This window comes from Acartia tonsa, chromosome 4 (assembly GCF_053477335.1).
Source record: "Acartia tonsa isolate MP-2025a chromosome 4, ASM5347733v1, whole genome shotgun sequence".
NCBI classification, from domain to species: Eukaryota; Metazoa; Arthropoda; class Copepoda; order Calanoida; family Acartiidae; genus Acartia; species Acartia tonsa.
In genome coordinates, this window is record NC_137263.1 from 28,380,885 (window position 1) to 28,402,751 (window position 21,867).

Here is a 21,867-nt window from a genome sequence, read left to right on the forward strand (position 1 = left end):
AGTATCAATGTTTGTTGTCCTATCATTTCAGAGCTTAGCCAATATGGATGTTGATATCCTTGTTTTTAATAGTTTTAAGACTGTATAGTGTATATTCTTTTGTTAAAAACATCCACATAGGTATAAAATTGATAGATTATATTTTTTGCGGAAACCATGTTATATTACTCATTTATATTCTCAAATCGAATTTCTTCTTTTAAATCAAACTATTAAAAATCTATAAGAAAAATATTTTCAGTAGGTAGTATTTCTTTTAAATAAAATCACTTTCTATTTTAAACACTTGGATAAAATAGAAAGTGATTTTTCTTCAGTTACCTGCTCCAAATTATATTAACAAAATTCCTCCTTAACAATAAATGTATATTCTGCAAATTTGTGTATATTTTTTTCTTTCATTGAATTTTCTTTTGCTTTGCTTTTAATCTATTATATGAAAGGGACACAACCATAGGCGTCCAAGGGGGGGGGTAATGGGCCATTTGGCACCCCAAAATTTTTTGAACAATACCCCCCCCAAAAAAAAATTACCCCTACTACGGCACCCCCAACGATTTTTGGGGGGTATTTACCCCCCCCAAACCATTTAGGGGGGGGGATAATTACCCCCCCCAAAATAAATGTTCTTTAAAAAAAATTTTTTGGGGGGGGGTATTTACCCCCCCAAATTGAACGTTCTTAAAAAAAAATTTTACTGAAAATTTTTTGGGGGGGGGGGATCTATGATGTAATTGTAAAGCACTGAAGATTCCATAAAATAGATACCTAACTAAATTAAATATTTCATTAAATAATGAAAAAGAATTTCTATAGGCGATTTCTTTTGGGAGGATGTCAGGGTGTCTCAAAACTAGTTATTAAAACTTACCAGTACCTATAAGACGCTTCACTTTAAAGTATAATCATATTGGTTCATTGGTTAGTGAGTTAATTATTGTATTTTTATGTTCTAAAGAATGAGATACTACTATATATTTGAATAGTAGTGGCGCCCTTAGCATCTAAGAACTCGTGTTTTCTAAAGGGTAAAAAGGGAGGAGAAAAATAGCCTAAAACCACTCAAAGGATTGACCTATAATAGTGTGGAACCATCATGGGATCTATGTGAAGCTTTCCTAAAAAGGAGAACTCAGTATTAAAAGTAATGAAATCTGAAGCTATAGTCAGATAAACCTTACTTACTACTTTATGTTATAGGATAGTACATATTAACTTAATAGATTAGGTAGGTTCTTTTTTTACATAATTAAATTACCCCCCCCAAAAATTTTACCCCCGGGGTAAATTAGTTTGGGGGGGGTAATTACCCCCCCCAACAGATTTGTTGGGAGTATTTACCCCCCCAACAGACTTTAGGGGGGGTAATTCCCCCCCCCAATCAAATTTTAACCCCGGGGTAAAAATTTTGGGGGGGGTAAAAAAAAATTTCGGCGCGCTTCGCGCGCCATTTTACCCCTCCCAAACACGAATTACCCCCCCCCCCTAAAATTTTTTACCCCCCCCCCCCAAAAAAAATCTTGGACGCCCCTGGACACAACAAATATTTAAGAAACAGATTGATTCTATTCTATGACGTCATCATGTTACGTTATAAAGTTAGCACAGCGTCTACACCTTAGCTTGGGCCAATTTGCAAGTATTTCGTACCGTCATGAGGTAATGTCAAGATATATGATTCATTTCGTTAACACTCAGCATCTGGATAAGAAATGGAATGTTATTACCTTTTATAAGTGTAATCATTTCTATTACACAGTTGTTGAAAAAATCAAATAAGAATAGCGTAATTTACTTTAATTGAACTGGAGGATTAATGTAATATCTAAATACGACTGCACCTATTCTAAAATATCGAGTAGAAAGCTTTAATCTGCTGGTCGTGCGAGGCTACGCGAACTTAAATACATATGTTAAAATACATAACACGTCTATATATTATACTGCAAACATAATATATTACAAAAAAATTTTATGGTTTAATTATTTATAAATATAATCTATAATACCTTGCAAGCTTTCTTGTCAAGATTACAGAATTTCGAAAGGGGTAAGTCAACAATGGGGTTGATAACAATAACATCCAAGCTTATTATTTAGGGAATAGGAGGGTGTAAATCCCCATTTTGGTATATAAAATGGGGGAAAATTCTCGAATTTGAGGGATTCGAACCATTGTGTGAAGCGTAATTTTTTAGGGTGGTTTGGTGGTTTTCAAAGTGCTTCAAAAAGGTGGATGCCAATTTAGAATCCGATTTGTCCGTCATGGTAAATTATTAGAGAAAATTGGCTGAATTTGGTTTTGTAAAGATTTTGCTGATTATTGAGAATATACTCTTTATTGTTTTTGGTCTGTCATTATATCTGTTGTGCATGGCTTTTGTCTGTATGTCTGTTACTTGTGTTATTTTATTGTTTCAATAATTGTCCCAAAAACTTTACTCTTGAAAATTAGGTATGATTCTGAATAATCTTTTTTTTGGGGTAAATATTTAACTTTTCATTTGAAGAACTGGGATAATGCCAGTTTATACCAATAACGAAGTTAATTCTAAAAAATCACAAAACCTATACGTGGTTTTCAGATGTCGTTGGGGGGCTACATATAGTAAAATTGACGACCTCTCTATTTGCCCCCCAAATATTATTTAAGATTTATTTTACTTGTTGGTTATACCTTTTACCTGGGATAATGCATTCTTTATATATGTACTAGTTTGTCTAAGATTGCTTACATAGAATCATATAAATCTTGTTTATATTATAGTATAAAATATAGGATTAATTTTCTGTTTTATTGGTGCCGAGGGACTAAAGGCCCGTGCAACAAAACAGGGATTATCTATACAAATTTTATATAAGGGCCATTTACGGGGTTGGTGTTATTTGATTTTAGGTATTCCAATCCCCATCCCTTCCTCAAATTCCTAACTGTCATCTCTTCTTCCCAATCTTCTCCCTCCCTCTAATAAATAGTAAATCTTTTTTTTTAAAGCGAAGCTTTTCTATAATTAGGGTCGGTCCGTCTGTAACGGATAGCTTTTTTCGTTAATTTAGGCATGTTAGAATTGTCCTATTGATTTCAAACTTTTCATGGTGATTCCTTTAGTAGTTAGGTACGATTTAGAAAGCGTAGCAACTCTATAATCATAACCAGAATGTCCGTACGTCCATTTTAAACATGTTGATTTTTTACTTTTTTAACAACAAATTTTTATGTGATCTAATCATCCGATTGATCTGAATTTTGGTATATTGATTCCTGGGACAACAAAGTATAATGTTATAAGCGAAGCAACTCTATAATCAAGTCCTAAAAATGTAAGTATGTCCATAAACATTATCTTGTATCAATCAGTTTTTTAACAAATTTACTTAGAATTTTACTTTGACTCTTATACATTTATATTCTAATTATTCAGTTCTGACACTATACAAGTATTAATGTCCGTTTGTCCTACCGTTTCAGTGCTTCGCTTTTATGGATGTTGTCATCCTTGTTGGATATAAAATAACCAAAAAATTACCAAATATATGTAAAAACTGATTTTTAATATTTCTTTATTCTTTAATAAAAAGTTAAATCACCATCTTTCATCCCCTTTAAAGTCACTTAGAAATCTGGTTTTTTTTTATTTATAAATTGGCCTGCATAAGGATTTGCTAGGGAGGAAAATTTTGATAACCTCATTGAATTAAGGGAGTTGTATGAAAGCTTAAATTGAGTATACACAAGAAAAGTAGATACTTATCCTCATCATATGATATACAACAAATAGTGAATTATTTAGACATACAGCTCATTATTTTTATTTTTACAAATTTCAGAATATAAAGATGGGCATTGACTTTGTAATTTAGTTGATGCTGTGATTATAGTTAGGTGTGACAAGAATTAGTAATTTATATATTACTTAATATTGCATCAACTATGAACAATGGGATAGACAGACAAATTTTATAATCCATCAAAGTTTTATCATCAACCACATAATAAAAATAAACAGGTTATCAATTTTATTTAAATTAATTTCTGCTGATATATTAAATCTTTACATATGTAGTTACTTACTACTGATTAACTTTGAAACATTTTTTCAGTTATTTATTGTTATCAAAATGAATACCAGGATATTAAAACAATTAAAAACTATTCAACCTAGTATTATCGATCCACATTAAAAATCAATAAAAAAACATCGGGTTTTTAAAACTACCTAATAATTTTGCTTTTTAGGACATAAAATATTTATATCCTCAAAAATATTTTTCAACACGAAGCTTTTCTATAATATACTCATACAGGCAGGGTACTGTGACCAGTAGGGACACCTAGAAATTGCATGGAAACTGGCCTAACTGACAATTAAATCAGTTTACAAAGCAGAATTATTTCCAAACTTCTACATTGCTTATCCCTGTATATCTGTTTATGCGTTGTTACTCTATGTATTTGTTAAAATCGTTTGTCTGACATTCTATTTTTTTCAGTTTCGCTTTATAAATGTTGTCATCTTTGTTTATTTGTATATTGATCAATTGTGTACTAACTTAAAAAAAGAAATTTTTTTTTAGGATGGGTAAGGATTACTATAAAATTCTGGGCATCCAGAAAGGAGCTACAGAGGATGAGATCAAGAAAGCATACAAGAGAATGGCTCTCAAATATCATCCGGACAAGGTAAATTAAAAATTTCGTAGACCTATACAAAACTTTAAATTGTGGATGAAGCCCTCCCCCCCCCCCCTCCAAGTTGAATAGCAATTTAACTTTTCTTGTCTAGTACAAAATTTGCTTGTAAATGTTGAAGGATCCAATTTGAAGATGTTAGTGTACACACATAAACGCATCCTGTTACTTAAGTATACGAAAGAAGGTGTATCAACTTTTTTTTTTATAGCTAGCCGGTTCTTTTAGTAAGTAGTAGATGTAAAATTTTTCATAGAATTCAGATATGCAATCAGTTTTTTTGTAGACCTCTTATTTTTAAAGTAATTTAAGTTTTTTAAAAAAAATTAAGTCGATTTTAAGGTACTAAAATGCAACAAAAAAAAGAAAGAAAATGGCCATTATGAACAAAAATAGTAAGATCTTTAATTTGACACCTTACTTTTTCAATTCTGTCAGGTAATTATTGAAAAAATCGATTTTTTTAAACCCACGAGAATAAAAACTTTGAACTTAATTTTATTATTTCACAGATAAAAAAATATGGGTTCATATATACCTTTAGAATCAGAAAAATATTACGAATTCATTGTAAGCAAAATTGAAAAAAAAAGTTTACAATATAGTATATAAACTACAATAAAAGGAATTATATGAAAATATCATATTATATTGTACAGGCAACGTCTTAATTCTTGAATTGAGTATAAAAATGGGAGGGGGGTAAAGAGGGGGTAAAGAGGGGGTAAAAAAGGGAAGACGATAGTGTTGCCTGAACAAAAAATACAATTGGCCATTTGTTTAATTTTTTATTTTTTTACTTTTTTTCAATTTTGCTTACAATGGATTTGTAATATTTTTCTGATTCTAAAGGTATATATGAACCCATGTTTTTTATGTCTGTTTGAGAAAATATTTAGGTCTAAAGTTTTTATTAAACCGAGGTTAAAAAATAGATTTTTTCAATAATTACTCAACAGAATTTTAAAAGTAAGGTGTCAAATTAAAGATCTTACTATTTTTGTTCTTACTAGCCATTTTCTTCTTTTATTTTGTTGCGTTTTAGTACCTTAAAACCGACTTAATTGTTTTTTTAAAAAACTTAAATTACTTAAAAAATAAGAGGTCTACAAAAAAACCGATTGCATATCTGAATTCTATGAAAAATTTTACATCTACTACTTACTAAAAGAACCGGCTAGCTATAAAAAAAAAAGTTTATACACCTTCTTTAGGAAAATATTACAAAATTATCTAATATCTATCTTACTATAACACCACAAAATTTATAAAGCAAATAATTTATTAAGAATAATTTTATATATAAAAATAACTGATTTTTTTCTTACTCTTGCTTTACCTATATTTTGAATTTTTACGTATAACATACATGTATTGTCATTAATTTTCTTTTAGAACTTAAAACTTTTTAGAATAAATCCCCAGGAGCCGAAGAAAAATTTAAAGAAATAGCAGAAGCTTATGAGGTAAGAATTAATTTTTATCATAGTATATGATTATATACATACATATAACATGGATAGTAAAATTCATGATATGCATTTGCCTGGACGGGATTAAAGAATTTAATAATACAATATATAATACAAGCGGCTACGCCCTCCAGAGGCCTCTAGGGGCGCTTAAGAAAGGGGGAGTTAAATCCTAAAACCAATTTTTTTTATTTTATATTTTTTTAAAGTAAAAAAAAATTGGTTGGGGTTGAGGGGGGGGGGTTACCCAAAATAGTTATAAATCTTCCCGGGATCTTTGAAAAGCTATCCTGTTATGGAGAACCGTCGGTTAGCGAGATCCTTTGGTACAAACAGGCAAACAAACAAACATCCTTTTAATTAGGATTAGTTAACATTAGATAACATTTCTTAAAGACAGCACAATAAATGATATTTTTAGGTAGTTATACGCTTTCAAAATTATTTTGTACCTGATTTTTTACCATTAAATTTTAATGTTAACGTTGATTTAAAAATTCGAAATCATTGCAAATATCCTGATACGTCTTATCTTCATATGCACATAATGTTTTAGATTGTTAATATAAACATTATAAACAAGTTATGTCACTTTTTACATTGCTTTATAAACAGAACTTTATGTTTGAATAAGTTATTTTTTTTCTCTCGACAAAATTGAAAAATCTTTTCGTAAATGTTTTGACACATAAAGAGTTTGCCTGTCAGAATTAAAAGTAATTTAAAGGGACCCCTAGAAGTTGAGACCACATCCAGTGCACAGCTGATACATCAAAAGTGCATTAACCATCGTTTTATAACCCATCAATCATTGTTAGCATTGATAAAACATACTTAAATTTTCAGTACTTGATTATAAAGATGCTTCGCTTATAATATTGTACCTTGTTGTAATGAAAATCCGTATTCCAAAAAGCCGATGTTTAGGATATTTATATCAAATAAAAATTTGTTGTCTAAAAGATTAAAAATCAACATATTTTAAATGGACGTACGGACATTTTAGTAGCGATCAGAGAGTTGATAACACTTTCTAAATTGTACCTTACTACTACAGGAATCACCATCCCAAGTTTGAAGTCGATGGGGCAATTCTAACCTGACTAAATTAACGGAAAGAGCTAACCGTTCCAGACGGAAGGACCGAACCGTTCTTTACTTGTGTACTACAATGCAGGGAGTAAGGGAGGGAACAATGGGCAATTAATTCAATTTCATAGTTGTGACCATTTAAGATTGAAAACCCAGATATTTCCAGATAAAACGAGTATTTCCAATGTAGCAACTTTTATTGGAAATTAATAACTTTCATCTCAATATCAAAACCCCTAGATTGAAATTCATTTCCATAATTGTTATTATTAAAACTTTTAGAATTTAGAAATCAGACCATTTTTCTTTTACAACTACTTTTACCCAAAGTTTATATTGTATTTATTACAAAGCTTAGACATGAAAAAACCTTTAAATAGTTAGATTATAAATTTATTAAAACAATTACCTTTGTACAGAACTTTTTACACAAGTTATTTCATTTAACAAAATAAAAAAGAGATACATTGCGACAAAATTTGGTACTACATAAATAAAAAGGTACATAAGTACATCTTAATTTTAAAGATCTTTAAAGTTCAAGAAACATATCTTAGGATAACTGGTATCTGCGCCTCTAGCATCCAAGACAGAAAAATAGTATCAAACCATCTTAGGATTTTAATGATAAAAAACCTTGAACAACTCAGAACTTCAAGAATTTTCCCTAAAAGAAGGCGTCTTAACTTTTTTGCTTTTTATTTAAGATAGCTAGTCGGTTTTTTTAGTAAGTAGTAGATGTAAAATTGTCCATAGAATTTAGATATGCAATCTTTTTTTTTTTTGTAGACCTCTTATTTTTTAAGTAATTTAAGTTTTTTTTTAAAAAAGATGTAAGTCGGTTTTAAGGTACTAAAAAAACGGAACAAAAAAAGAGAAAAAAATAGCCATAATGAACAAAAATAGTAAGATCTTTAATTTGACACCTTACTTTTTAAATTCCGTTAAGTAATTGTTGAAAAAATATATTTTTTTAACCTTGGTGAACAAAAACTTTTAACTAATTTATATCCTGAAATAGGCGTAAAAATATGTATTATATATATACCTTAAGAATGAGAAAAATATTACAAATCCATTCTAAGCAAAATTAAAAAATAGTAAATAAACTATGATAAAAAGTTATATGAAAATTGCCAAAATATTTTAAATTACTGGCATTAACACTTACTTAAGCTATGTCTCAATTTCTTTCTGCCATGTAAAGGTAACTTATATAGACTTTTTTTTCTAGCTTTCAGCTTCCATTTTCATCTAAAGAGGGCCATTCATTTTAGATGACTTATTTATGATCATTTAGAACAAAAATCAAATACTTTATTTAAAAAATAATAAAGATAATAAATCGTAAAAAAGTATTTCTTTAAATATTAATTTCATAACAAACAAATGTAAAATAGAAATTGAGATTGGGCTAAATTAATTCACAGCTGAATAATGAAAGTAAAGGTTGTCTTTAATGTATAATATTTTTGGCCATTTTTAATATTATACAATTTTTATTTTTATTACTTTTTTCAATTTTGCTTAGAATGGATTTGTAATATTTTTCTAATTCTAACGGTATATATAAATACATATTTGTATGCCTATTTCAGGATATAAATCAGTTCAAAGTTTTCGTTCACCGAGGTTAAAAAAATTGATTTTTTCAACAATTACTCAACGGAATTAAAAAAGTAAGGTGTCAAATTAAAGATCTTACTATTTTTGTTCATTATAGATATTTTTTCTCTTTTTTTGTTCCGTTTTAGTACCTTATACCGACTTAAATTAAAAAAAAATTTATATTACTTAAAAAATAAGAGGTATACAAAAAAAAACGATTGCATATCTAAATTCTATGGACAATTTTACATCTATTACTTACTAAAAACACCGACTAGCTATCTTAAATAAAAAGCAAACAAGTTAAGACACCTTCTTTAGAAATCAATCGGATCATTAATTACCGAAATATTAAGATAAAGACAAAAACTTTCTACTTTAGATTAAATCGATAAGAAACATCTAACATGTCTAAAGTAACGAAAAGAGCTAACCGTTATGGACGTACGGAGGGCGGGACCTAATTTAAGGAAAGCTTCACTCACAATAACTAATAATTATCTTAATATAATTTATTTCTACAACACACTAACTGGAATAGATATTAAACAAGATTTAGATATAAAAATGTATTAAAATGATTCAATTTACAAAAGTTAAATTATTTTCAAAATCAAAATATTCTGTCTGCTTGTTATTGTTTATCTTTTTGTGAACGCGCTAGTTTGCCGCGAGATAATGCATTATTTTAGGTGATGTCATTTATAATTAGTACCTAAAGTTGGTTAGAAACTGCTAAATTCTTGTACATTCCCTTTAAGCCAGTACCCAAAGTCTGAGACTCCTAAAAATTGAATATTTGATCCATTGTCCCCTCCCTTACTCCCTGACTAGAATGGGTTGGTTATATCCGTGTATCGATGTCCGTTGATGGTATGCACTTAGCATACCGCTACTAGGCCCAATGTTAACCATGATAATGTCAATCAACGCCTTTTGGGGTCTCATATATTTAAAAATCCAAATGGCTTGCAGAAAATTTCATTAAAATATACAATAAACATACTTAGGTTTTCAAATCTTTTAGATAATTAACCAATTTGTTTTTAATTGTCCAATTTATTTGTTCTTTTTTAAAGGTTTTGAGTGACAAGAAAAAACGAGATGTTTATGATCAGTATGGAGAGGAAGGGCTATCAGGTTAATTTTATGCCTTTTTAAAAAATATAGTGCATATTCTTTTTTATTTTTTCAACCAATTACAAATTTGTTTAATGCTTTCTCTTCATTTGTATGGCAATAGGGACAATCAAAATAGTGCTTTCAAAAAATTGTGTGTGAATTATTCTGTTTGTGCTTAAAACTTAAAAAAGTTTAGCCCTACTTAGACAATTTTTATACAACAGATGTATATTTGCTAAAGAAGTATGATGTATGTTAGTCTTTTTATGTCAAATTTTGCCATCTTTCATCAAATATAGCGATAGCTCCCCATGCCAATTTCAATTTTTAAAAATATTCAAAAATTATGAAAGATTTCTAGAGATTGCCAGATCTGAGATTCACTTTGGTCATACAACAAAAAGAATTATTATAAAATTAAGTATTCAATTTGAAACCCAAAATTTTAAAAATAAATTTCTCTAAAATAACAATAAATGTAAAAATGTTTCATATCTATGAAATTTTAAAAAATTATTACACTAACATAAATAGTTGATGCAATAGAGAGGGAGTGGGGGGATTTTTATATTAGTAACATTATGTTACATTATGATAGAAATTTCAATATGAAATTATGTCAGCTAGAAGCAAAATTATAAACTTAAAGTTATATTGCCAGTAAATATTATATTTGTACAATAAAAACACCCTTTTTCATAACAAAATCATTCAAAAATTCAGTTTAACTTTGCGGTGTAATGAGAGTACTAAAATTTGAGAATCCCAGCTTTTAGTATTTTAGCCAATTAGAAGGCTGAATCTGCTAAACAAGCAATCACAGCTGATTATCTGTAGATACAGTGTGTTTTTTTATGAGAACTTTTTTGAAAGCAATTTTACCCCACTTATAGTTATCATAATTTAATGATTAACGGCTTATTTTCTTCGTTTTTATAACCATTTTTAGAACATCAAAAAAAAAATTCTGTTTTTTTAAAAAGTGCAGTAAAATTAAAAATTCAAAACCTAGGTGTCAAGATCTAAAAATGGTTTTAGCGCATTTTTCTTAAGCTCAAATCTTCTACCCTTTGCAAGATTTGCAAGAAAAAAATTGGATTTTCAGTAGTCCACTTTGGGGGGCCAGTGCTCCCTCCCTGGTTAAAATATGGCCTTCAAACTTTAATATGTTCTAGTACATGTCCCCAAAAGTATCTGTATCTTTTTTTAACTCTGTATCTCAACTTTAAAGCGTTTTGCAGCCATTCTTGCAAAGGGTAGAAGATTTGAGCATGAGCAAAATGCGCTAAAACCATTTTTAGATGTTGACACCTTGGTTTTGAATTTTTTATTTTACTCTACTTTTTTAATAAAAACTGAAATATTTTTTTGATGTTCTATAAATGGTTATAAAAACCGAAGAAAATAAGTCATTAATCATTAAATTCTGATAACTATAAGTGGGGTAAAATTACTTTCAAAAAAGTTCTCATAAAAAAAAAAAAACTGTATTTGTATTAGTTTCACTTTTTTCTGCTTTGATTTTACTCTTACAAATGAAAAGTTAAACAGAATTTATTTAAAATATTTTGACTATGAAAAGAGGTGTTTTTATTGTAAAATTGTAATCAGTTACAGGCATCCTAACGTTGTGACAACAAAATTTCATAATTTTGCTTCAAGCTAACGTAATTTATTAGTAAAATTTCTATCATGAGCTCGGGAAAACTTTCAAAAATTTTTATCTACCTAAAATATCATTTTGAAATGCCTTTATCTTTTTTTGTCATTGAAGAAGAAGTAGAAAAAGTAGGTTAATTTCAGAATACATTTTCTATAGAAGCACATTTCCTCACAGAAATAAAATCTCTCCCCGTAGCATTATTAAGATATTTGTGCGAACAAAGTAAGTTATTGATTAAATGCTTAACAGTCATGAGAATATTCATAAAAAAGCAGTCATCTATCTCAAGAACTGACAGTCGAACAAAACAATGTATTGAGTGGATATTCAAATGTATTATGAATCTTTACCAAGATAATCAGGTTCCCCTCATTAAAAAAGAAATGACTTAAAGCATCACTAACAGACCAATAGACAAAACGTTTAGTCTGGTTCTTGCATAGTAGGCTATAAAAGTTTTCCGGAATTTTAATAAATATAATAGATTTGAAATCTGCATAAAATTTTAAGGAATTTTTATAAAATTCGTTTTTTGTATAATTCTTTATCTATAAGCGCAAATACAAATTAAGTTAAATAATTTTGACATCTGTGATTGGTGGATTGAAAACTATCTGCGCTCTGATTGGAGAAGCTTAAGTGACGTACATCATTCAACCAATTAGAGCGCAGGTAGTTTCCAATCCACCTATCCTATTGGTCAAAATTTATTAACTAAAATTGGATTTGCGCTTTTAAATAATGAATTATATAAAAAACGAATTTTATAAAAAATCCTTAAAATTTTATGCAGATTCCAAATCTATTATATTTATTAAAATTCCGGAAAACTTTTATAGCCTAGTGCATAGGTCATGGGAATCTTCCAAAAAATTATAATTTAAAGCCTTTATAGAAACCAAGATACCTAATAATATTTTCCTTAATAAAAATGAAATAACTCTAAAACGTTAATGGCAGACCGACGGATAAACCAATGTATGGGTCATATGAATCTTTCTAAAAAAATTTGCTTTATATCCCGATAATGACGAATCTATTCTATATTTGAACTATCAAAAATATTGTTTGCCCAACAAGATTCCGTTCGCACTTTAATTATTACTAGAATTTAGATATGGATTTGTTTGCTAGGTCGTTGTCCCTGCTTAAAATTACTTAAAATTGGAGGTTAACAGTGAGTACCATTTTTAAATACATTCATCCGCAAACTTAATTTACTAGTACTTTTAGGAAAACACACGGATGAAAAGGGTTGGAATAAATCTAAATTTGGTGCTATTGTTGTTCATAATAATTAAACACATAACTAAGTAAAGTTTGTTTTTACTGAATGTATCATAATTGTTATCTCTCCCTTTTTACTGTTTTTAGTCTAGTTATGAACAAAGTTGTCCTTTGTTAAGTCACCATTGGTTTCTTTTTTAGCCTATCCAATTTCATTATAAAGATAGCTTTTAACAGTTTAATTAATACAAGACCAAAATATAAGGTTGAAATAATGAATATAATAAATTACATCATACGTATTTATATATGTATATCAAGTATGACAACATCCATAAGTGGCGAAGATGAAAAAAATATGGATAAGAATACGGACAAGTAGATTTTAAAAAGCATTAAATAGATCAATAATAGATTAAAGAAAAAATCAAAAAACCTTTCCATCCTATTTCTAAAAGTTTTTAATATCATATTGTAAGATGACTGATATATAGAGGGTCAAAGTAAGTTCTATACTGGATGCTGAGAACGACAGGAAATTTAATTTTGATAGTACTATCTGCAAAAATTTGGAAATTCGGACCAAAAACACCAAACATATGGGTAATTGTGAAAGATGTAAAAATAGCAAAAAATAACCTGCTAAAAAACAGACAGACCATTATGGCTATTTAATAGTTAATTGTGCTAAATAATTAGGGAATAATGAGAAGAAGATTCAGCCTTCTATCTTAAATGTTAAAGAGCAGCTTCGCTACTAAATACACGCATACCTTGAAATGAATCAAGACAATTAGTTGAAAAAGACCATCAGGGCCAATTCTGGTTGATAATGAGTCAAATTTTAAGCTAATTTGTAAATATTTGCATGGATTTTATTGAGAATATTCAGTTTGAAACTTTAAATCAAATGAAATACAATGCATGCCAAGAAAAATTAATAATATTATTTTTCAATCGAATTATATTTATTTTTATATATATTCTTAAAATGTATTAAATTAAAGACGAAGTTTACTACCATATCAACAATGAATGAATAAGTGCTTTATTCAAACAAATTTGATAAAATTTAAAATATTTCAATTAAGGCTTTTTGAAAACATTGAACTGAATTGATTATTTTTTTCAATTCTCAGGATCTTTTCTAACACAAAATAGGATTTATGAAATATTAAATTTTCATGATCTTAGCAAATCTTTTCATAAAAATGGCAAGAAAAATCACTCAGAATTATTTTTGAAATTAAGCAAAAGTTCCAAGAATATTTTTTTTCTACATGTTTGTGTGTCAACGCCTTGTGGATGCTTTTTGATTCCAAAACTAATTTTCTCCAAAAGCCTCCGCGAAATATTTACAAGTTATAGGACATTTTAAGTTTTCATACAGCGTTGTTCCCGGTTTGTACAACTAAACTTTGTCTTGATCCTTTTAAGACAGGCATGTCAAGATAAGCATACTCGAATATTATTGTTTTATCTTATATATATATCTTTTATATATACATATATATCGAAATTCTTCAAAAAAAGCAAACTTGATTGAAATTAAAAATTTGCTTTTTCACATACTCGTGCGTTATTATACAAGTTTGTTTTCCTTTTTAGGTGGTTTTGGAAATAATATGGGAAATTCTACGGGCACCTCTTCGTCAAATTATACTTTTCATGGAGATCCAAGAGTAAGAATAATTTATTACACAAATATAAATAGATTTAAATTATTATATTTGTGCTTATCACAAATCTGCATTCCATAAAGTATACAAAATATGATACAACAAATATATATTTATATTTTTAGGCTACATTTGCTCAATTTTTTGGGACCTCCAATCCATTTGAAAACTTTTTCAACATGCCAGGAATGGGTGGAAACCAGTTTTTTAATACAGATGGTATGGATGGATTGGACAAGGACGATCCTTTTGGAGGTATTGGAGGTCTTGGATCTGGACTTGGTGGTGGATTTAACCATGGTAGAACACCTTTCCGGTCCCAATCTTTTAATGTTGGGTCAGGGACTGGAGCAAGGAAGGTAAATACAACATAATTGTTCACATTGAAATTTAGAAGTTTCTTGATATTTTTCCAATGCAAACAAAATTGGTTTTAATTTTTCTACAGTTTTTGGCATAAATAAAAAAAAATTCTTTCAATATTGCATAGTTTTAATTCAAAGAAAACTTGGATAAGATTTCAGATACTTTAATAAGCTGATTAAATACAGCCTACTGTTTTTTTGGTATTTTTCTCATATTTCATTTTGAATTTTGTAGGATAAACAACAAGATCCCCCTGTAGAGCATGATCTTTATGTATCTTTGGATGATATTTGTAAGGTAATTATTTGTGTACCTATGCAATTACTACCTAATACTTTTTTCTAACAGGTTTGGTAAAAATTGGATCCTTTACAGTAGATATTCCCGTGTTTGTTAGGAAAATAATTTTATTAAAGTGTTCACGAAGCTGGGAAAAAGTTGATATATGTCACTGATTAATGTTTTTTAAGAGTACTATTTTGAGAATTAAGTCTTAATTACTTCCCATTTTAAAATAAATCAAACTTTAAAAAAACTAATTTATTCCCTTGAAAACATTGATGTATTTTGTGTTTTATTATACATATCTTAAAACCTATCAAAATCGACAAATAACAATCTTTTTGTTAAGGTTTACTTGCAAATTTAGAGTAGAATAAATTCTTTTGTTACATACATATCAAACTAACCAAAAAGGTTTATAATTTCTTTTTACGGGGAGATTAAACGATTTTTACGGATAATCAAAAAGATATTACCAAATATGGATATAAGGTCAGCTGATTTATAGTTGTCGATTGTAACATAGCATCCTCATCCTATCTCAATAATTACTACTTGCTAAAAAAGCTTCAAACTTCCATAAAAAATTTAAATTTTAAAAATTAAAATTTTTAATGTATAATGTATAAATCGTTTTGGAGGGTGGTGGTATTCTCCTCCAAAATAGTTATAAACATTTCAAGAACTTATGACGAGCTACCCTGTAAAGGAGAACCATACTGGTTCAGCTGTTAGCAAGATCCTTTAGAACAGACAAACATACAGACATCCTGTTACATTATTTTAACAATTTATATTTAGGATGTGTGTATTACTTAAATATAATTTATTAACTTAAACAGAAAGAGGGCTACTTATAGTAGATATTCAAAATAAGCTTTAAAACACAAAATAATTTATAAGTTTTAGGTCATGGAAAGGAAACAAGTTTGCAGGGTTTGTTGTATTTGTATCCTTTCCATGAACCAAAGTTTTTATTATAAGCGTTTTCTAAGATAGGCATTTGTTGAGTATAACCCCTCTCTCTCTCTCTCTCTCTTCTCTCTCTCTCTTCTCTCTCTCTCTCTCTCTCTCTCTCTCTCTCTCTCTCTCTCTCTCTCTCTCTCTCTCTCTCTCTCTCTCTCTCTCTCTCTCTCTCTCTCTCTCTCTCTCTCTCTCTCTCCTCTCTCTCTGTTTTTCTTTCTCACACATTCAGATTTTTACCTGGGGGGTTAGTTGTTAAATAAATATTATTTAATGTATAAAAAGAAACCAAATATAAATTTATATTTTTCTATAAAAGGGCAGAAAAATAGCTTAAAACCAACAAACGACTTTTTTAATAAAAATAAAATAGCCTAAAACCTTTCCCAAAAACTATAAGAAGCTTCACTGTAAAAGTGAACCATATCGTTTCAGCGGTCCTTTCTCTACAGATAAAAAAAGCTTACAACTTTATAAATTAGGATATTGTTAAATCTTTTCATTTAAAACTACCCTTCTGTACAACCCTTCTGTACGTACATAATTGTATGCAGGGAGGAAATGGATATTTGGCTTTTTATTACATTAGTTCCCAAAGTTAATGACATTTTGTTAGTTGGCTAATTAACTTTGGGGACTTTCATAGAATTTTAATTGGTTGGTTTATTACTTTGAGTGTCCAAATGTTTAAACCGCCAAATATTGTTTACAAAATGGGTAATTTTGTGTATATTTTCATTGAAAATATCCATTAATTTATCGGCCATTGTCTTATGCCTCTAATTCCCTGGTTATTTATGTAGCAAGTGGGTTCGTGGGTGGTGCGTTAAGTGTGTGTGTGTGTTATACTACGATAGTGTGTGTGTGCGTGTGTGTGGCAAGATAGGTAAGGTATGTGTGTGTGTGTGCGTGTGTGTGTGTGTGTATGTGTGTGTGTGTGTGACAAATTACAATAACTTTTCATTGGAACAAAAAAAATAATGTTTGTTTTTATGGAAAAACTTTAATAAAATGATTGAATTTTTTGCTGAAGTATATAGCAAATATAATACATTTTTACTTTTTAAACAATTTAATTCTTAAATATCATTCTTTCTATAGATTTAAACACTTTTTCTATTGTCTTTATACCAGCTCAAGCATACCGAAATTCGGTCAATAATTTTATAAAATAAACCAAACTTTTTCATTACATTTTAAAGAAAGTTCGAAGACAAATATTATTAGAGATGTATTATAAAAATATTTCCTAAGTATTGTTTTTTTTGTTTTTATCTGTGAGCGAAGAAATAGCTTATTATTTCATAATTTAATTCTTGCACAGATTTTAACATTATTTTCATGTGGAAATACTCTTTGCATTTTAAACTGATTTTTTTCTAACTTAGTTGAACTTTTAAGGCATTATACTTTGAAAATTACTTTAAAAATACGAAAAGGTAAACGAAAATGCATTTTGAAAAATTAAATTCGCGATCACTTTAACCTAACTGTAACCTTATCTTTTGGCTAAAATATGCATCAATTCGTTTATTTTTAAATTATTTTTAAGTACAAATCTGTTCAGGGTGTTACCAAGAGAATGAAAATTTCTAGAAGGGTTGTCTCAAATGATGGTACTGCTAGAAAGGTAACTTGCGCCATTTTTTTGTATTTATGTTTCAGAAAAATAATGTTGAGGATGTATGAAATATCTCAAATTATGAATTTGTATCAATATTTTGTCAACCTGAAGTTAGAATTTTTATTTAATAAAAGGAAATATTTTATTTTAATACTTTAAAAAATTCTTTACATAAAAACTTTACTTCATGTCATCGCTTTGTTGAAAAAAAATATTGTAGGAAGAGAAAGTGCTGACCATAAATGTAAAACCTGGATGGAAGTCAGGAACAAAAATAACCTTTCAGAGGGAAGGTGACCAGGTCATATTCACAATTATTCACTATATTTAACTTTTTTAGCGATAAGGGAATGAGTTGTTAAGAAAATCCGGAAAATTCGTGTATTCGGATGATGTACAGACATTCAGACGGTTTGGAGTTAATCCCCCCCCCCCCCCCCAATTATCATTAAAAGGAGGAAGGGGATATAAAATGGATAAAAATTCATATACATCCCCAATATACTACTCCTTTTGTATATTATTAGTTAAAATGTTTGGACACTACTAATCTTAAACCAAAAAATCTAAATTCAATGATACTACCCAAAGTTGTTTAATTTTTAATGCCTTCTCGTCTTTTGTTTACCCATTGTGCTACTAAAATACAATGGTCTTCGAAGAATTTTACAAAAGAAGGTGTATCAACTATTTTTTTTTATAGCTAGCCGGTTCTTTTAGTAAGTAGTAGATGTAAAATTTTTCATAGAATTCAGATATGCAATCGGTTTTTTAGTAGACCTCTTATTTTTTAAGTAATTTAAGTTTAAAAAAAAAAAAATTAAGTCGATTTTAAGGTACTAAAATGCAACAAAAAAAAGAAAGAAAATGGTCATTATGAACAAAAATAGTAAGATCTTTAATTTGACACCTTACTTTTTCAATTCTGTCAGGTAATTATTGAAAAAATCGATTTTTTTAAACCCACGAGAATAAAAACTTTGAACTTAATTTTATTATTTCACAAATAAAAAAATATGGGTTCATATATACCATTAGAATCAGAAAAATATTACGAATCCATTGTAAGCAAAATTGAAAAAAAAAGTTTACAATATAGTATATAAACTACAATAAAAGGAATTATATGAAAATATCATATTATGTTGTACAGGCAACGTCTTAATTCTTCAATTGAGTATAAAAATGGGAAGGGGGTAAAGAGGGGATAAAGAGGGGGTAAAAAAGGGAAAACAATAGTGTTGTCTGAACAAAAAAAATAATTGGCCATTTCTGTAATTTTTTAATTTTTTAATTTTTTTCAATTTTGCTTACAATGGATTCGTAATATTTTTCTGATTCTAATGGTATATATGAACCCATGTTTTTTATGTCTGTTTGAGAAAATATTTAGGTCTAAAGTTTTTATTATACCGAGGTTAAAAAAATAGATTTTTTCAATAATTACTCAACAGAATTTTAAAAGTAAGGTGTCAAATTAAAGATCTTACTATTTTTGTTCTTACTGACCATTTTCTTCTTTTATTTTGTTGCGTTTTAGTACCTTAAAACCGACTTAATTATTTTTTTAAAAAACTTAAATTACTTAAAAAATAAGAGGTCTACAAAAAAACCGATTGCATATTTGAATTCTATGAAAAATTTTACATCTACTACTTACTTAAAGAACCGGCTAGCTATAAAAAAAAAAAGTTGATACAACTTCTTTCTATTTTTAAAATAATTTACCATTTCAGCTCACTTTCTTACACTATTGTACAGTTTATTTGACTTACATTTTATAATATTTTATTTCCTTAGGCTCCAAATAAGATTGCTGCAGACATTGTTTTTATTATTCGGGACAAACCTCATCCTCACTTTAAACGCGAGGGATCAGACCTCAGACACATATGCAAAATCACCTTAAGAGAGGTATTTCAATTTCTAATAATCTTTTTAAATGTAATTTACCTAAAATAAACGCTAGATCTGTTTCTATTGACGGTAAATATAATTTTATAGTCAAGGGCACAAAGAATGCCAAAAATCTGTTGTTTGGAGTTAGATTTTAAGTTTCTAATATTTGACATTTTTAGTGTGATAACTTTTTACCAATTAACTTTAAATTATGGACACCATACATCCCTCCAATTAGATCGAAACCCTCTACGCCAAAAACAAAGTTGCAGGCGGTTTCCCTCAAAGTGCCTAATCGAGTACAGAACACTCTCTCCTTATTTTGAGATAAATAGAAGAAAAAAAACTTTTCTCCTTGTGTTAATTCTTACCTTAAGCTAGGTAAGGTTCAATTATGCCGGTACTAAAAAGCCCGGCAGGATTAGGACACCGTTGGTATAGCCCCCCTCCAAGGTTTGGGCTACACGCATGGGGTTCGGCAAAAAGAGAAAAAAACCTCCCTTTATTTTCAATTCAATTTAAAAAAAAACATAACATAAGTAATTATGAGTTTATAAAATCTTTAATTGTTTGTTTAATTAATAAAAAAAAACAGAATGGCATTTTATTTTTTTTAACATGCAATATACCTAACAAAAAGAAAATTTCCTGATGTTTTTTTTTACCTTCGACCATCTGCTCAGTTTGTCTGTCTGTCAAAATGCCATGAAAATATGAATAATGATCATATACGCCGCTTCTAATGGGTGTTGGTTAAATTAGGAACTAGATAAGAAAAAAATATATAAATATATAGATATTTTATTTATTTTATTTAGGCTCTTTGTGGTGTTCTAGTTGACATACCAACCTTGACTTCAGAAAAAATTCCCCTTAATCTTGCCAACGAGATAGTTAAGCCTACAACTGTTAAACGTATTCCTGGCTATGGACTCCCTTATCCTAAGGTTAATATTTTTTTTTTCTTTCTATAATTACGGTTTTTCATACTCGATTAATTAAAACTGGAAATTAGATTACTTTAAACAATTACATTGGTAATTATTTTACCTCTAGCACATCAGAGATTACTGTATTAATATTTTAATAAATTTCAGGAACCATCAAAACGCGGTGATATTCTAGTCTCTTTTGATATACAATTTCCAGACAAGCTAAACCAGAGCACGAAGGATCTCATGTTTGAATATCTTCCAACAAAATAATCCCAAGCTCTTGCTTCTTAAAACATACACAAAAAATAATACGCTAAGAACGTGTCGAAATATTTTATAAATGATTATTGTAATGCTATTTTATATATTGGTTAATGGTAATTAAAACATGTACTAAGTAGTTACTCTCTAATCCTCTTAAATGTAATTAAGTACAGATATTCTTTATTTAGCTTATGAATCATTCTTACTTATCTTCGCTGCCATACTTGCTGTCTCACAAAGATCATAAAAACTGAACAGTTGATTAACTCGCTATGTCTTTTTAAAACCAAATTTTGGATAGAATATCAATAAGTAGTGAAGATAAAAATAAGGCGAAATCATATTAAGGCCAGTTTAGAAAATGCTTCATTTATGGGTTTATAGCCCTTATTTTTTGTCATTTTAAAAAGCGTAAAAATTCATTTATTTTCTCCCACTAGAAAAAGAAAATAAATTGGTTCTCCACCATAGACGTCCAAGGGGGGGGGGGGTAATGGGGCGATTACCCCCCAAAAACGAATTACCCCCCCCCCCCCCCATTTGCCCTAGGCACCACCATTTAGGAGGGGTATTTACCCCCCCCCCAAACAATTTTGGGGGGGTAAATACCCCCTCAATAATAAAAAATCTCTATTAAAAAAAAATTTTGCGCGCTTCGCGCGCATTTTTAATACTATAAATTTAATAAAATTTTAATTAAGGTAAAGGTAAAACATGACAATACGAAGGTTTGAAAATACCACAGCACCCATCTCTCATTATTGTATAGTACTGTTAAGAAAAAAAATCAAGTATTATGTACAAAAAATATAGGTGATATATGAGATAATTCTATCTCAATATCGCTATCACATACAGCCCAAATAAAGAATATAAAAATAGGTGTTGATGTCAGTATGAGCTAAGCCGTATAATCTCTAAGTGCCAACAACACAAGTAAAGCAGGTTGATAAATTCTTGAATGATGTGATAAAAATACAG

At 28.9% G+C, this 21,867-nt stretch overlaps 1 protein-coding gene across 1 annotated transcript; it reads left to right on the top strand.

The window, feature by feature from the left end:
* The first annotated feature begins 3,826 nt into the window (after positions 1-3,826).
* Positions 3,827-21,022, top strand: LOC145318077 (dnaJ protein homolog 1-like). The gene is made up of 12 exons (XM_080159420.1): positions 3,827-4,007; positions 4,576-4,681; positions 6,103-6,156; positions 9,942-10,002; positions 14,483-14,556; positions 14,679-14,912; positions 15,154-15,216; positions 17,732-17,794; positions 18,009-18,089; positions 19,589-19,702; positions 20,506-20,634; positions 20,785-21,022. Exons 2-12 carry the CDS (start codon positions 4,577-4,579, stop codon positions 20,890-20,892), a joined length of 1,086 nt encoding a protein of 361 aa, XP_080015546.1. The 5' UTR covers positions 3,827-4,007; position 4,576; the 3' UTR covers positions 20,893-21,022.
* The last annotated feature ends 845 nt before the right edge of the window (positions 21,023-21,867 follow it).

What these genes read in the sequence shown, in the direction of transcription:
- LOC145318077 (XM_080159420.1), top strand. Translation starts at nt 4,577, where the DNA reads ATGGGTAAGGATTACTATAAAATTCTGGGCATCCAGAAAGGAGCTACA. An exon ending in AAATAGCAGAAGCTTATGAG is followed by an intron (nt 6,157 to 9,941) that starts GTAAGAATTAAT and finishes TCTTTTTTAAAG; the next exon opens with GTTTTGAGTGACAAGAAAAA. An exon ending in ATGATGGTACTGCTAGAAAG is followed by an intron (nt 17,795 to 18,008) that starts GTAACTTGCGCC and finishes AAAATATTGTAG; the next exon opens with GAAGAGAAAGTGCTGACCAT.